This window comes from Lissotriton vulgaris, chromosome 10 (genome assembly GCF_964263255.1).
Source record: "Lissotriton vulgaris chromosome 10, aLisVul1.2, whole genome shotgun sequence".
In the NCBI taxonomy this organism is placed as follows: Eukaryota; Metazoa; Chordata; class Amphibia; order Caudata; family Salamandridae; genus Lissotriton; species Lissotriton vulgaris.
Window position 1 is genome coordinate 72,754,109 of NC_141698.1, and position 17,885 is coordinate 72,771,993.

Genomic DNA, 17,885 nt, shown 5'->3' on the forward strand with positions numbered 1-17,885 from the left:
GCCATTGTGGTCTCTTCTGCATTTTATTTGGATTTTTACTGCCTTAGTGTAAATTTATTTTGCCCCCTAATCCTCCTTTTGTGCCCTCCGTGCCTGTTTTTTGGCGCTGCTACCCCCGCGGCATCTCCACCCGCCGGGTTTCCCCTTTCGCCTCTTAGCTGCACTTCCCTCCCCCTTTCTCCTATTCATTGGTGGCCGCTGCACGGCTGTGCCATGGGAGTGCCAAAGGCAAGCCCATTTGCACCCGTCCACGAACCGACCGCGACCAGCGCCAGAGACCCTGGTTCTCCGGCCACCTGCCGCTAAGACCCAGCGGCCCTCCTCTCACTCACCCTTGGAAAGAATAACAACTGCCAGCTGTCGACACCGAACACCACCTACGGCCAGTTCTCATGCCGTTGCTGCCGCCGAACCTTCACTACCCTTCGCACCATGACAACCGCTGCCCCCACGCTGGACGCCAACACCACAAAAGCCGTGAAGTGTATACTCCTCAACGTGCGGTACCTGCACAGACATGCGGTAGAGATCTGGCACCTCCTTGACACCCTCTTACCAGACAATGCCTTTTCACGGAAACCTGGACCAAAGCTTCCTCTGCCCCGACATCGCCACCGCCATCCCCAACGGATGCAAGATCCAGAGGAAGGACCGCCCCCACCGCCCAGTAGGAGGACTCGCCATTGCACACAAGAGCTTCCTCCCACTCTCCACCGACAGCATGAGCGGGCCCCTCTCCAACACCGAACATCTCCACTTCTAGATTCTGACCCGCCCCAGAACCACGCTTCGGAGCACCCTCGCCTACAGACCCCCCGGGCTTCGCTACTCTTTCATCACTACCATTGTGGACCTCATCGCACCCCACGCCATGGACTACATACTCTTCGGAGACCTGAACTTCCACCTTGACAACCGCAGCGACCCTGACTTCGCCGCCCATGTGTATGTGACAACCCCCACATACAAGGCAGGACACACCCTCAACCCCATCTTCACAGGAGGGAATAACATCCGCTTCAGCCACACTTCTGAGCCCCTCTGAACAGACCACCACTGCACACAATTCTCTTTCAACACCTCCACCACTCACAAGCCCATGCCGCACCCACAACAAAGGAATTGGAGCAAGTTCACAGAGAAGCACCTCAATTCCAACCTCATCCACAACCTCACCTCTGTTACGACCGACGCCAACTCTGCAGCCAAGGAACTACACCACTGGATCTCTAGCTGCGCAGACAAGCTTGCACCCCTCCACATCCCTGACAGACAGCACCCCCTGAAGGCCACTTTGTTCACCACCGACTTCCAAGAAGCCAGACGCGCCCACAGACGCCTCAAAAAATGATGGAAAAACAGCAAAACCACTGAAGACCAGACCGCCTACTAGAACACCACAACAGAATACCACCAACTCATAAGATCCACCAAGAGGACCTTTATCCATATCAAAATCCTCACCAACTCTAGCAATTCGAAGGAACTTTTTAACATCATCCAGCAACTCACCAAACCCCCAGCGAAGCCAAGGACGTCACACCCTCCCTGGACCTCTACAACAAGCTCAGCTCTTACTTTCACCTGAAAATCAAGACCGTCTATGACAACTTCAGCTAACAGGTTCCAGAAACCACCATCCCCTTCAGCGATGACAGCCAGCCCACCATCAGCACCTGGACCCCGGTCACCATAGAAGATACTACCACGACCATGAAGAGCACCCACTCAGGGGAAACAACCTTAACAACGCGGTCAAAACACTGCAAGACATTTACATTGCCGCTTTTACAATGCAAGTCGTTACCACGACTTGCACTGGAGGGCGCTCTAGATAAAAGAATAGTGTGATTTACTTTTCCAACACCTTCCCTACTGTACGTAGGATGGAGTTGGAATAGTAAATCATACTATTCCTAAGTCCAGCGCCCTACAGCGCAAGTGGTGGTAATGACTTGTGTTGTAAAAACAGCAATGTAATGTACCACAATCTAAATGATCGCGTTGTAACATCATACATCCCCCACTCAGGAGCCCCCGGGGACCCCTGCCCACCACACATCTTCCACAGAGCCGTCGCCACCATAGCACCCGAGCTGCACCGCACCATCAACACCACCTTGGCATCCTGCATTTTCCATGACGACTGGAAGCAGGCAGAGGTCAAGCTCTCCTTCCCTTCGCAGCCAAGGTCACAGAGAAATCGTCAACGTCCAGCTAACTACCTTCATTGAAGAGAACACCATCCTTGACTCTTCCCAGTCCAGATTCTGCAGCAACCACACCACCGAGCCCGCCCTCCTTGTCGCCACCGACAACATCCGCATACTCCTTGACCAGGGCCACACCGCGGCCCTCATCCTGCTAAACCGCTCCTCAGCCTTCAACACCATCTCCCACTGCAGCCAGACTCCATGATGCCAGCATACAGGGAACCGCTCTCGACTGGATCTTCTCCTTTCTCGCCAGCAGAACCCAAAGAATCAGGCTCCCACCCTTCCTCTCCGAACCCACAGAAATCTACTGCGGAGTACCACATGGATCATCGCTCAGCTCCACGCTCTTCAACATCTACATGCTCCCCCTCACTGCCATCGTCAGACAGCATGGACTTAGAATAGTATCCTACACTGACGACACCCAGTTCATCCTTCCCCTCATGAAGAACCCCGAAGACACCAGACTCAGCTTCCAGGAAGGAATGAAATATGTCACACCCTGGATGAGCAGCAGCTGCCTAAAGCTCAACCTGGAGAAGACAGAGGTCCTCGTCCTTGGATCCTCCTCCACTGCTTGGGACAACACCTGGGCCCCGCCCTCGGAAGCCCACCGGCCCCTACAAATCACTTCCAGAACGTCAGCATCATCCTCAACTCCACTCTCCCCTTGACCAGTGATGTTGCCGCCACCTGCTTCAACTCCCTCTGCATCCTCCACAAAACCTTCAAGTGGATCCCACCGGAAGCCAGAAAGACCATCACCCACGCACTCATAACCAGCTGACTGAACTACGGAAATGCCCTCTACGCTGGAATCAACAAATCCCTGCTACACAAACTCCAGACCTTCCAGAAAAGCGCGGCCAAACTCTGCCTCGGCACCCCACGACATGAGCACATGACCCAACACTGTGAGACCTCTACCGACTCCCGTGGAGAAGAGAGTAACCTTTAAGCTACTCACCCACGCCTGCAAATCACTCCACGACATCGGACCCAAATACCTCAATGAAAGAGCCTCTTTCCACGTACCCAAAAGAAACTTCCGCTCAGACGACCTCAACCTGGCAGAAACCCCACGCATCTGCAGAACCAGAACAGGTGGAAAAGCCTTCTCCTAAATCGCTGCAAAAGCCTGGAACGAGCTCCCAGTCAACATCAGACACTCTTCTACTCTGCACACCTTCAGGAAGAGCCCAAGACCTGGCTTTCTGGATAACCCAGAGCTGCAGCCCCCCATCCCTCCCCCCACCCCCCACCAGTGCCTTGAGACTCTCACAGGTGAGTTGCCCGCTTTAAAATTCCCTGATTGATTGATTGATTAATTGATGACGCATCCCTGTGCTTTGAAAATGACTCAGCACAGCGCAGCTAAATGGCTTGCGGCGCTGCGCTGCATCATTTTCTTGAAGATGAGGTCCCAATATCTTGATACCGATCTCAGGGGGATTTTCGAACAAAGTTGATGCTTGTGGGTGTACCGCAACAAGGAATGACCATATACGCCTTTATAAAGAGGGTTACCTCGAAACACATATTGCCTGTTTGGAGTTTTATAAAAATGTTTCTCGATTGATTGAATCATACAATTAAAAATATGATTTTTTGAGAAAGCATACCGGAGAGTTCAACTTTTGCCAATTTTGAATTCATTTTGTATTGTATTCATAATTACTCTCCTTCTGGGTACGTTTGACTAAAAAACGCGCCATTGGGGTTTAGTGCAGGAGGTTCAAGCACCAAGCTTTTTGTCCCTTGTTTGAAAATGACCCTCTCTAAAGGGTCACCCGAAACTTTTTTCACCTTCCTCCTCCTATTCTTCTGACCTCGTATTTCTTTGTTGTATTTAGGACTCTGGGAATTTTACTTCTGCTAACTAGTGCTACAGTTTCTGTGCTCTCTCTTCTAAACATGCTAGTACAGGCACCTATCCAATGGACATATATTCAATTTACTTATATGTCTCTAGTAATTTGCACTACATGTGCTCAGGGCCTGTACTCAAATGCGACTAGTGGGCCTCCGACACATATTTTGCCACAAGTAGCACTTAAAACATTTTTCGGCATGCCTCTGTAGAGCCTGAGTGTGCAGTTTACACTGCCATGTCGACTTGGCATTTAAAACCCCTTGCTAAGCCTTAAACTCCCCTTTTATTACATATAAATCACCCTTAAGGTAGGCCCTAGGTAGCTCAAATGGAAGGGTGCTATGTAACTAAAAAGTAAGGGCATGTACTTTTAGGTTTTGCATGTCTCGGCAATGAAAAACTCTCAAACTTGTTTTCACTGGTTAGAGGCCTACCCCTCTCATAAGTTAACAGTGGGAATTCCTTATTACTTTATATGCTGTGATTACTAATTGAGAGAAGAGTTTTCATGTTTAGTACCTCTGGTACTGACAAATCCTCTTTAGTGGTGAAATTGGAGTTGTAGTATTCATTGTGAAAATGCCACTTTGAGACAGTTGAACATTTTCCTGCTTTTAGATATTTGGTGCCTGCTGCCTGTCTCTGGTCACTGGCTGGACTGGTTGACAGTTCACTTTGTGTATTCTCTCTAGACAGTCCCACACAAAGGAAGGCAGGATGTGACTTCATGCATCTCCCTGGGAAGAAGGGAGGGAGGAGCTGGGCATAGCCTCGCACTTACACATGAATAGGCTGTCCTCTGATCATACCCAAAGGGCTGCATACCTCCCTGTAGTGAGCATGGAGCCAGGGCAAGATGAACAGGCCTGTGTGCCCTTCAAAGGACCTTCTTTGAAGTAACCCCCACTTCAAGGGCACACCTGGGTATAAGTTCTAGACCTCTAACCCTACTAACTCAGTGCATTCATGGACTTGAAACATCTTTGACAAGAAGAAGGACAGCTGGGCTAAGGATTGTTGCTTACTGGACAGCTGCTGGGGAAGATTGCTGCCTTGCTGTGCTCTCTGCTGTCTGTCTTCTCCCTCCGACTCTCCCAAAGGATCTGCAAGGGTTAGCTGACTAGCCTCCTGTTGCCAAAGACTTAGGGACATCAAAGTCTTTAACCTTGCTCCTGTGCCGGTGTCATTGCTCCAGTGGAATTGGTGCAACCTCTTCTTCAATAAGCAGAATCTTTGTTGAAGCTGGAACAGAATAGATGCATCTCACTTGGGACCCAAGAGCGTCACTGGAACCACTGCATAGGAACCACTGCATAGCTGCCACTGCTGAAGGACAATCAATGCATCCCTTCGACAGCGTGGAGAAACCTGGTGCATCAGCTATGGAATCAATGCATTACGGAACTGTTGCTTCATCTTCAGAAACCAACGCATTGCCATTGCTGCGAGTAGAAAATCAACACATTTCCTCGAGTGTGGGACTGATACTGACGAATCACCCGGCTGCACCCCGCATCTTAATCTTTGTTTGTGGACAAAGATTAAGGTATATTTGCTCAGCGGGCCCAGCATGGGTCCTGGAGCTTGCCTACGCTCCATTGCAGGTGGCCTGAACTCTTGACTTTGTCCTGGTCCAGAGCCAATTAACTGGTAAGGCACTATTTGCTTCTAAGTGCTATTTATCCAGTATTGGATCTTTCATAGATTCACATGTTTGAATCATCTCTGCCGTCGAGGTGGGATTCTAAAGATAGAATGTGGGAACATGCACCTCCCTGTTTGTTGAGGTAATACATGCATGTAGTATTGTCTGTTCGTATAAGAACTGAAGAACCTTGTATCCTTGGGGGAAAGCCTGTAAGGATAGGAAAATGGCCCGCAACTCAAGAAAGTTGATGTGCATTTTTGCAAGCGATTTGGACCACTTGCCTCTTATACGAGAGATCCTGAAGATGGGCCCCAGCCCTCTAGAGAGGCGTCTGTGGTAAGGATGAAATCCGGTAGCGGGGAACGGAAAGTTAACCTTGTCGAGAGATTCTTGGAGGACTGCCACCAAAGAAGGGCCTTTTTTCATGGTTGGAGTTATCCGAACTAGGTCGTTGAACAATCTGGTTACTTAGAGCCATTGCTTGTCTAGCTGCTCTTGTAAGGATCTCATTTTGAGACGTGTGTAAGGTACCATCACATTTATTGAAGATATTATGCCGAGCAGGGATTTTATTAGGCACACAGAAGCAAACTCTCTTCCAGCTAGATTGGTCGCTAAAGAGATGGGATTTGTTTATCTTTCTGCAGACAAGAATTCCCTGTCTTGCATGGTATCCAGAATTGCTCCGAGAAACGTAATCTTTTAAGACGGTTGTAGAACAGACTTTTGATAATTGAGCCTCAGCACTGAGGAGCAAAACATTCGTAAGCAGATCAAAGTTGCCTTTGAGGCCTGCTGATAAGACGGTGCTTTTACTAGCCAGTTGTCGAGATAAGGGAACAGATGAAGACCTTGACGCTGAGAGGATTAGCAACTGAAGCTAGGCACCTGGTGAAGAGGCGTGGGGCTGAGCGGAGACCAAACGGGAGGACTTTAATTTAAAAATTAGCACCTGCTACACTGAAACAAAGGAATTTTCAATGTCTAGGTTGTATTGGGAATAGAAATATGCATCTTGCAAATCTAGAGTTGTCATGAAATCCACGTGATTGAGAAGCTAAAGTATCTCCTGAAGAGGTACCTTGCGGACAGATTTTTTCTGCAGATACTTTTTTAGATTTCTGAAATCCAGAATGGGTTTCCATTCCCCTGACTTTTTCTTTTTTTTAGAAAGAAGTGAGAATAAAAACCCTGAGAACGAGGAACTTTTTCTATGGCCCCTTTCTGAACCATAATGTATGCTTCCTTTCTTAACAACTGGAGATGAGATGGAAGCCATTTTAGAGGTGGATGAGAAGGTGGAGCTGTCACAAATTCTAAAGTATGGCCATTCTTTATAGTGTCTAGGACCCACTTGTCGGTTGTAATTTGACTCCACTGATCGAAATGCAGAGAAGGTCGCGTTGGATTGGTCATGGATGGAGTCATAGCAGGTGCCGGGATGTTGTCACTGTTTTCTAGTATTGTCTCTAGATTGGGTAGCTTTTTACCTTCTGGGCTGTTGTCTGGAATATGCAGCAGACATTGGTGCTTGGTATAACTGTTGCTGATACCCATAGCGGTAAGATTGATATGATTGTGGATGGTATTTCTGGTAATTTCCACAAAAGGAATAAGATGTTCTCCCACACGCTCCGTGAAAGGGTGTTTTCCTATATTGAAGCATCCCTAAAGATTTAGCAGTATCTGTATCCGCTTTAATATCCTGTAAGGCCTTATCACTCTGCCTCCCAAAATTCGCATCGCAATCAAACGACCTGTCGACAATCTTGCTCTGCATCCATTCTCAGGGCAGAAAGTGGTACATTGAACTGCCAGTCCAATCAACTGTCTAAAAGCAAGGGAAGCCATGTCCATGGATACATCAATAATCTCATATGCTGATATTTCACCTTCAATTAGAATCTTTCATGCCTCCTGCTTCTTATCGTTTGGTAAATATTCAAGATATTATGCCACATCCTACCCAATCAGGCGGTCATATCATCCTAAAAGTGTCAGGGAATTAGCAGCACGCATCGACGCACCTGCAATGCAGGTAAACCTTTTCCCAATATTGTCCAAGCATCGCCCATCTTTATCAGGAGTATAAGTAATAAGCACTGAAGGGTTTTGTGATCTTCTTTGTACAGCCTGAGCAATTACCGAATCCGGCCTCGGATGTCCCACTAAGCAGGCTGGTGCATCATCTTGGGCCTTATATTTTTTATCAATCCTGGGAAGGACTGCTCAAACTGAATATGGTGCTTTTCATAATTTTATTATTATTATTATTATTATAGGGGTTTGTAAAGCGCCTGGTGACGCCTCCCGGCGTGTCCCCGCGCTGTGGAGAGAGAGTATTAAAAGGGTGGAGCCAAAAAACAAGCAATTAAAGAGTAAAAAGATAAGTTTTTAACAGTTTTCTAAAGGATGCCTCATTTTTATCCTGTCTGATATTCATGGGGAGGGTATTCCACTTCTTGGCCGCAAGAGTACGAAAGGACCTGCCTCCCAATCTGGCCTTTTTTGGGAGCGTTGTTTTGAGCAGACCTGTTCCCTTGGAACGTAGGGATCTATTGGGTTCATAGAGCGAAGCTAAATCAGACATGTAGGAAGGGGCTTTATGATGAATGATCCTGTGGCACCAGAGGAGTGCCTTGAATACTATCCTCTTGCTGATAGGCAGCCAATGCAGGGTATCCAGAGAAGGTTTAGAGGGAGCTCTACGAGGGAGTCTTAGCACAAGACGTGCCGCTGAATTTTGCAGGACTTGTAATTTCCTAATGTTTTTTTCGGAAGTGCCCAGCAGCAGCACGTTCCCATAATCTATACGGGAGGTAATAAGTGCCTGAGTCATGGTGCGCCTGGAATTCAGTGGAAGGAGATCCAGGGTGCGGCTAAGCGTTTTCATGACTCCAAAACACTTACCAACTGTTTTTTTGACATGACTGTCATAGGAGAGCTTGTTGTCTATCCAGACACCCAAATTCTTGGCTTCCTGACTGGGAGTAGGTACGGGTCCTAGACATGTAGGCCACCAGTCTTTGGTCCATTTTGTGTTGTTCCCACCTATTATGAGCACCTCGGTTTTTGTTCAATTTAATTTGAGGCAGTGCTCAGTCATCCATACAGCCAACTTGCACATGCAGGATTTGAAATTGTCGGCCTCGGAGGAGGGAGCTTGAGACAGGGAGATCAGGAGTTGAGTATCGTCGGCGTAAGAGACAAGCTCTACGCCGAACGATTGGACCACCTCTGCCAATGGCGCCATATATAAGTTGAACAGGGTGGGGCTCAGGGCAGAGCCCTGGGGTACCCCCTGTTCTAGTGTCATGCTGTCCGAGAGAAAAGTCCCTCTTTGGACCTGAAAGCTTCTGTTGGTAAGGAAAGCTTTCAGCCATCCTAGTGCCTCTTTAGTGACCCCCGCTCTGTTTAGACACTGTAGCAAGATGGAATGTGCTACAGTGTCGAACGCGGCACTGAGGTCCAGCATGATCAAGGCCATGGTTTTGCCCTTGTCGGCTCCTTCCCGCAGAGTTTCAGTAGCTCTTAGGAGTGCTGTCTCTGTGGAGAAGCTCGATCTAAAACCCGATTGTGATGTATGAAAGGCATTTTGGGTTTCAAGATGGGTCATAAGTTGGGCATTAGCCACTTTCTCTGCTAATTTAGCGAGATATGGTAGTAGGGAGATTGGACGTAGGTTCTCCAATATGTCCTGACTCATGTTGGGTTTTTTTTTGATGGGGAACACTATGGCTTTTTTCCAGTCTGCTGGTAGACTGGCTGTGGAGAAGGATATTTGAAGCATGTGTCTGAAGTGGGGCTCTAAGACCGAGAGGCTAGCAGTTAGAATTTTAGGAGGCGCGGGATCACGTGGCGAGCCGGATTTGATGCTTTTGCAGATTTTTATCAAAGTTTCAGCAGGAGGTACAGAGAATACGCATAGGCGGGACTGAGTGCATATGTGATCTTCATTCTCTTTAAAATCAATGCCAGATTTTATATTGCTAGAAAAATTCACATAAATGTTTGTAATTTTATCAGAGAAGTACTTGGCAATTTTATTGCAGGTTTCCACTGAATCATTATGGGAGGTGGGGTTAGAATCGACTATAGAAATTTCTTTGTATATCTGGAAGAGCTCCTTAGAGGAGTTTTCAGCTTCCAGAATCCGATTGTTGTAGTAAGATGCTTTGGATGTGCGTACCTTTTTGTTGTATTCCTTTTGTGCTGTTTTGTATCTAGCTTTGATTTCAGGGCAGAAATTAGCACGCCATTCTCTTTCGAACTTTTTACAGGCCGTTTTAGCAAGCTGGAGCTCCTGATTGAACCACGGGGCAGTTTTTTTGGTTCTAGTGGCATTAGTTATAGTACGAATGGGAGCAGTAGCATCCAGCGCTTTTGCGATGCAATCCTGTAGGTGAGCATATGATGTCTCACTATCGGATCCTTTAGGAGGGCCCGCAATCTGGATGGTATTTGTAAAAGAGTCAATAGAGAAGTTCTTCCATCTCCTGCGTTTAAATCGCTGTGAGCTTTGTTTGTGCTGCTCAGTCCTTTCTAGTTGGAATGATATAGGGATAATAAAGTGATCAGACCAGGGAACTGGTTGCGGAGATAGGGTCTGAATTCCCTTCCAATTTCCAAATACAGGGTCTAATAGATGTCCGTGTTGATGTGACGGATCACTGTTTTTTAACTCAAGTTTTAAGGAGAGTAGCTCTGATTTGATGTCAGCCGCCTCTTTATCGAGAGGTCGTCAAAATGGACGTTTAAGTCACCAAGCACTACAATTCGAGTTTTTTTAAGTGCAAGATGGGTTAGGGCTTCCACAAGAGTAGGAGTAAAATCATAGAGCGGTCCAGGGGGGCGGTACACCAGAATACCTGAAAAGGAGTGATTCGGACCAGTAATAATAGTAAAAGAGGCCGCTTCACTATGGTCCACCACGGTAGGAGAGAGGGTACATTCTAATGGGGCTTTAGTGGCTATAGCAATGCCCCCACCTCTACCATCTTTCCTATCCAACCTGGAGAGGGCGTATCCAGGTGGAAGGGCCTGAATAATATCGGGATCTGAATATTCGTCCAGCCAAGTTTCCGTAAGAAACAGAATGTGGATTTTGTTATCTTCGAGTAGATGGAAGATTTCTAAACAATGTTTTCGTAGGGATCTACGAAATCCCTAATCCCTTCCTCCCAAATGTGATCAAAAATAGGAATTGCACGTACTGGTTTTCTGGACTGATCTTCAAAATCATACAAAAAACATTCAGACTGTTTGACAGGCATAGGCAAATGAAAACGATTTGCTGCTTTTTCCATCAAGGCATGGAAGCCGCCAATATCCTCAGGTGCCTGAGGAGCTGGAGGAGAAGGCGTAGGAATTAAATAATCTTCCCATTCATCAATAACAGGTGAAACATTTTGAATTTCACCTTCTTCTGCCTCATCATCCGGTAGGACTTGGTCTTGCTTCACAGGTATAGAAACCTGTGATTCCAGAAGAGGCGTTACCAATGGTCAAGAATCTGTGGCAAGAGGTGGAGATTTTGCTACTTGCGCTGATCCCGCTGCTGTAGGGAAACGGATATGATTGTCATGCAACATAGCTGTCAAGTCTTGTACCAATGCAACAGGCAGCTGGATCATTGGTTCTTGGTGTGGCATCATAAATTGTGATGTGTCCATAGATTGGTGGTATTGGGGCCCATAATATTCATCCTCATCCTCCTCCTGCTGAAACTTGACATGGAGTTGTGAAGGACTGTGAGCTGGACTGAACATCCCCTCATCATCCAATTCCTCTAAAAACTGACTAGGAGACAAAGGTGAAATCTTGAAGGATAATGGAAAAAACCTCTTGACTAAGCCACAGTTGACAAGAATCTTGGCGACAAAGCAGGTGTTATCTGTACGGTGAAAAAGGTATCTTTAATTGAGGCATCGACCAAGGCTTCATCGACGGTGATGCAGATACCTTCGACAGAGAGAAGATGGTGCCAGCAATGGTGTTGTCATTATTGGTGCAGTCGACAGAGCTGTCACCATTGATGAAGAAGTTGTCGTCGGTGACGGAAGAGGTCCCGTCAGTGGAGGCGCCGTTAATGGTGGAGCTGTCAAAGAAGGTGGAGGTGTTGTCGCAAGTGGTGTAGTCGACTGTAGGTGCCAACGAAGAGTTTAGCAACAACAGTGGATTAGATGCCACTGAAGCCAGCAAAAATTCCGTCGGCTTATTCTTAGTCAACAAAGCCTCCATAGACGATGTAAGCGTCGTCAACGACTGTTGGGAAATGAATTCCAAAGGCTCTTTTAGCATCAACAAGATCTTTTCAGTGACGACGATTGACTTCACAGTCTCTTCTGAAGTTTTCATATCTTTAGAAGTAGTTTTTGAGGCAAATGTTTCCTCAGAAGGGAATGGTTGCATCCCTTTTTTTGAGGCAGTGCGCGCAGACTAACAATTGGTCTTTTTTGATGCTGTTTTATTTCCCTCGGGAGATTTCAAAGATATATCCCTCTTTTTAGAAAGTTCACAGGATGTCTGGGAACTGAAACTGCCTTCCTTATCAGAGAGCACAGAAGATTTAGATTTGAGTTTTTCTAACCAAATAAGCAGCCTTTTGAAGTCTTAGTAGAGAAAGTTCTACAAATCCTACAGTCTTTGACCTTATGAAGAGTGTATACGCAGTAAATACAATCCTTGTGGGAATCCTCAGCGTGCAGCCTTTTCTAACAACATGACCCACAAGGTCTGCAGAGTCCTTTCTTTGAAGAATCTGACATTTTGAAATCCAAATATCCAAGATGAAGAGAAACACTGAGCAGAGCTCAGGGAGACTCCCTGTCACAATGAAGTGCAGTAGAAAATCTGAGGGACTTGCCTCTGTGGAGTGTTCTAGATGGTGCTGATGTGTGATTGTTTGCGTTTTAACTTTTGTTCATTTTACAAAAGAAAATCGATGGGCTAATACAGTGACTGTTCATTGCATGAATGCCTATAGTAAAATGAATTACTCCTAACATAGTTTTACCGTGAGACTCCCACGTTGATGGCGGTGATGATTCAAGCATGTGAATCTATGAAAAATACCAATACTGGATAACTGAAGTTACAGGTAAGTAACTCGTTTTCTCAAACACCGAAATACAATAAAGACCCTGATTTATTTGCTGTCTGGTATTAAATATTTATAACTACAACCTGCTAAGAAATAGGTACTGGAAACCATATTCACCCCATTATCTGATATTTCAGCAATGTGAAGGAATTCTTTGACCTGGGAGCCACATACTAAATCTACATTAGTGATACATTATGTAGTTGTTCTTGGAATCCCAATCTTTCTATTTAAAAAAATATATATATCTTTGTTGTTCTTTTCAACAAGAACAGTGCTCAAACAATGGGTAATAACTCGCAAAACTACCAACCCATCCCCAACAGATTAACAAAACACATTTCTAATAATCAGTTCGTGATGAATGCATTCTCTAGATCAATTGGTAACTGCTCCCCTCCTTAATAATGCTTTTGTAACCACCTGTACCTCACAGGGTCAAAATCAGACCCTTATGCAGCATGAATCAAGGCCCTATCTTAAACTCAAGAGCCGAAGCCCAATGTGTGAAGATTAAGAGGGCTGCTTACAGTTTAGTGAAACAGTGCTTGTCTTCTTAATGGTGAAGAACAGGCACAAGTCTCTTCTTGTCTGTTGAAAATGCTACCTCCAGCACTCCGAATGCAAGGATCCAGTCGGGTAGTTTGTGACCAAATTATTTCTGTTATTATTTTACTTGATATGTAAATCTCAAATAGCTCTCTCTATAATATATGTATTCGATTTCTGAAGAGTTCCATAGTGTGTCCAAATGTACAGATACAAGTCATATTTTCATCTTAGAATGTGGCATTAAACATACTAAGATCCTCTTGGACCTCTTTGCTGTGTTTGACACCAGCGACCATAAGATACAGCTCAATCGCCTGATATTACATGGAGGCATCAATGTAACAGCCCTATTCATAGCATGCAGTTTCTGAATAAGCACATACAGCAAATGAAGCTAGTTCTCCTAATTCTCTGTAATCACTGCCATTGGATATGGGGTTCTGCCCAGACCTTTGTAGCCATCATCATGCATTATCACATATCCTGAAGCTAACTACATTGGATTCCATAGCTCTTCTCTAATATTAATAATGCATTTTCTAAAGAGCATAGCTGCCTCATGTGAGATGTCCCAGTGCTAGGTACAGGTATCCAGGACTAAATGCAGCTGTTAAACCCCCATAAATCCTGAGCTAAAAAACAAGTTCGGACTGAGCTTGAAGAACCTTCAGGGGCAGAGCATTCCACAATTTCAGCGTTAAATGGCTGAACGAGCTCCCGCCTCTGCACACCTTCTTTACTTTGGGAACAATCAGCAACATCTCCCCTGCCGATCTTAAATTCCTCAGATTTCGTTCAAATTAGAGAAGGAAGATGGCAGATACTAGATGAAGGATACCTGGCCATTTCCCAACAACCAAAAAACTGAATTCCTGCTCCTGGGTTCAGTTGATCCATTAACAATATCTTGTGCAACCGCAGACCCCATGTGCCCCACTGCCTACAAGGCCACGGTAGAGAATATACAACCTGCGTGTGCTGTTGGTCACAGAGATTTGAGTTACCCATCCATCAATAACTCCTCTCATCCATCAATTGATCCTTTTGACCATCCATCCATTCAAATTACCATTCACTCTTCCATGCTTTCACCCACCCATCCATACTCTCAGATTTCCATTTTCTCTGCTATCCATCCATCCTCTGCCATCCTTTTATCCATCCTCCATCCAGATATCCTCTTGGATTTCAATTTACTCTGCCCTCCTTTCATCCATCCACCTATCCATCCATCCACCCTACTAAGAATGGCCATCTTTGCCATCTTTTTATCACCCGTCCATCCTCTCAGGTTTCCATTTATTCCGCCATTCTTTCGTCAACCCATCCATCTTCAGATTTACATTTACTCTGACAATCTTTCAACCACCCATCTAGCCATTATCTCATCTACCCATCCTTTCACCGCCTCATCTACCCATCCTGTCACCCATTCATCCATCCATCCTTTCACCCCTCTAAATTTCCAGCCATCCATCCTTTCACACACCCATCCTTTTGCCCACTCATCCATCCTTTCACCCACCCATCCATCTTTTTACCTACTGATCCTTTCCCCCACATATCCATTTTTTAATCCATCCATCCATCCTCCCAACCCACTCATCCATCCATCCATTCATCTTTTCATCCACCAACCCCCTCATAATCCCATACTTTCATTCACCCATCCTTTCACCCGCACAGCTATCCATCTTTTCATCCACCCACCCATCCGTCCCTCAATTCACTTACTCATGCATCCACTCACCCATTCCCTCCTTTCCTTTTTGTATCAGTCTAACTTTCTTTCTATTAGTGATACCTGCCAAGTTGGACATAGGTGCCCCCAGTAAGAACCCAATAAACAACCCCACCCCCGCTGTAGCTGGTAAAGCGGGGGGGGGGGGGGGTGGTTCACGGTGCCCTGATGAAGAGGCACACCCTTCTTCTTAAAATGAAAAGCACTGAGGCATTTCTACCCCCTACATTGATAATATCCAACATCTTTTGATGATTTTCTTTTTTCCAATAGACTTTTATGTATTTAATACTGTAGACTGATTCTGCTCTATTTTTTATCTTGGTTGCAAGAAGGCACTGCTGTGGATAACTCCTTGCTCTTTTGTAGGAATTATCACCACCCTAGTCGGGTGTCCATAGCTCAATAATGTCTATGCTACTAAGCCTAATTGTGGATTAATGTCAGTAGCCTCAGAGAGGTTCCTCCTGAACTACTGCAAGTGCCTCAATGGCAGACGTTCTCTCAGTGGGCTCAGGTAGATACTACCACATCTCAGTAAGTCATTCATGTCTGTTTTCTCTGTGAGTACCTTATTGTTTATTTTTCCATTAGGAGCTGAGGTGACAAAGTACATAATTTATAATCCTTTGTTACTATTGATGACAGCAAATTTCAGATGGAGTTCCTGCACATTAAGGCTCACCATAGCGTGATCAACACTTGTTTTACACTACTTTGTATTGGCTATGAGTTGTGATGCAGGTAGCGTTTCACTGGTCATTGCACACCAGTGACTGCCCCACACTCATGCATAACATCAAAAAGTTATCGACAAGTTGGATAATGTGCTGTTCAATAATCTTTATACCGTGGACCTCAGATAAGTGTATCCTATAAACAATGGTTGATAAGGATGTTAGTTTGATAGCCCCTAAGGCACACTGGTCATTCTAGTTATCTGGGGAATAGTTGAGAGAGGATGTGGGGTAGTGTTTTCATCTCTCTCCCTTACATGTTTTATATCATATTTCTGTAGTAGACACAGATTTGCAAATTATATTGTATATCCCAATATAAACTAACATTTCCTTCTGTCATACCTCCGACCCTGCAATTATGGATTACACACAATTTTCCCTAATAATTTAAAAGATTAATGCCATGACCACAGGTCCTGTTAACCTGCAATTGTATGCATTATTATTGTTTTAAGTGAGCAGATATTTGTACAAGCTGTGTGAAGTTTTGGAAGGAGAAAGGTATTATCTTACCGTATTCAGCTTCTGGTTGAACAGGACGAGATCTGAAAATGTGGCCTGTAATACGAATTTCCCAACGTTGTTGCTCACCCAGTCTTTGAAAGAAACAGTTTCACAGGCAACACCTAGTTAGAAACAAAGTCGTAAAATGTTATTATAAGTGAATAAAAGCGATACCCGCAGGCATGTGTAGATATGTGTACATTCAATACTGTATAGTTTTAAGGGAATGTATAACTTTTCAGAGGGTTGCTCCAGGTCACTGCAAGAGCAGGTGGGTGCCAAATTACCAGTAATGCAAGCAGCACTGTAAACACTGTTTTTGTTTAATAAGTGAGCTTATATCTTGTCTACAGATAATACATTACGGAAGGTAAGTAACTTGTTCATCTGATAGAGACTTCTACTGCAGATACACGAGCCATCCCAGCTGTGGGCTGTGGACTCATATCATAAACTAAGAAGTCTTGCAGGACTGAACAGGCAAAATGTCCATCCCTGCACACCTGTCCATCAAGGCAGTAATGTTTTGCGAACATGTGCAAAGAAGACCACGTCGCTGCCTGACAGATGTCTTGGACTGGGATACCCCGAGCCAAGGCCGTAGTCGCAGCCTTTTCCCTGGTGGATTGGGCACTTAACCCATCAGGGGGGTGCTTCTTTGTTAAGGCATAACAGATTTTGCTGCAGAGAATGACCCAGCGAGAGATGGGCCTTTCCTGCACTGCTCTTCACTTCTTTGCTCCATCATACCCCACAAAGAGTTGGTCATCCACCCGGAACTCTTTTGTGCAGTCAAGGTAGAACACCAACGCTCTTTTTGGGTCCAGTCGGTGGAGATTCTCCTCTTCCTTCGAGGGATACGGGGGAGCAAAGATAATAGGCAAAATGATGGACTGACCCAGATGAAATTGGGTCACACCCTTTGGCAAAAAGGATGCCCTGGGGCGAAGCACCACTTTGTATGGAAAGGACATAAGATAAGGAGGTGAACAAGATAACACCTGCAACTCACTCACCCTCCTGGCAGATGTAATCGTCTCTAAGAAGGCTGTTTTGATGGTCAACAGCCAGAGGGGACAATTGTGCAAAGGCTCAAACAGAGCACACATCAGATAAGTAAGGACCAAATTATGGCCCCAAAGGGCGTGGGTGGAAGCAAGTGAGTCAGCCCTTTTAGAAATCTATTTACAATAGGAGACTTAAAGAGAGAGGTCTGGCAGCTGCAAAAAAAGCAGACAGAGCAGAAAGGTAACCCTTAAGAGTTCCCAAGGCAGAGCCCTGCTGGGCAAAGGTTAGAATGAATAAAAGGACAGTAGAAAGAGAAGCAGAAATAGGATCAATGGACCTTTCTTTACAGTATAATACAAATTTCAGCCAACTGCTGGCATATACCGTTTTAGTGGAGGGCTGCTGGCCGCCAGAATAACGTTACAGACTTCGGGAGGAAGGTCAAAAGCTATCAACTGCCGCCGCTCAATCTCCACGCATGGAGGCGCAGAGTTAACAGGT

At 45.6% G+C, this 17,885-nt stretch overlaps 1 protein-coding gene across 1 annotated transcript in view; it reads right to left on the reverse strand.

The window, feature by feature from the left end:
• Positions 1-17,885, reverse strand: part of LOC147684691 (uncharacterized) — a 378,108-nt gene that overhangs the window by 226,305 nt on the left and 133,918 nt on the right. The window contains exon 66 of the mRNA XM_086939726.1: positions 16,386-16,498. Coding sequence (XP_086795852.1) covers positions 16,386-16,498 — 113 coding nt within the window. The remainder of the gene's footprint in view (positions 1-16,385; positions 16,499-17,885) is intronic.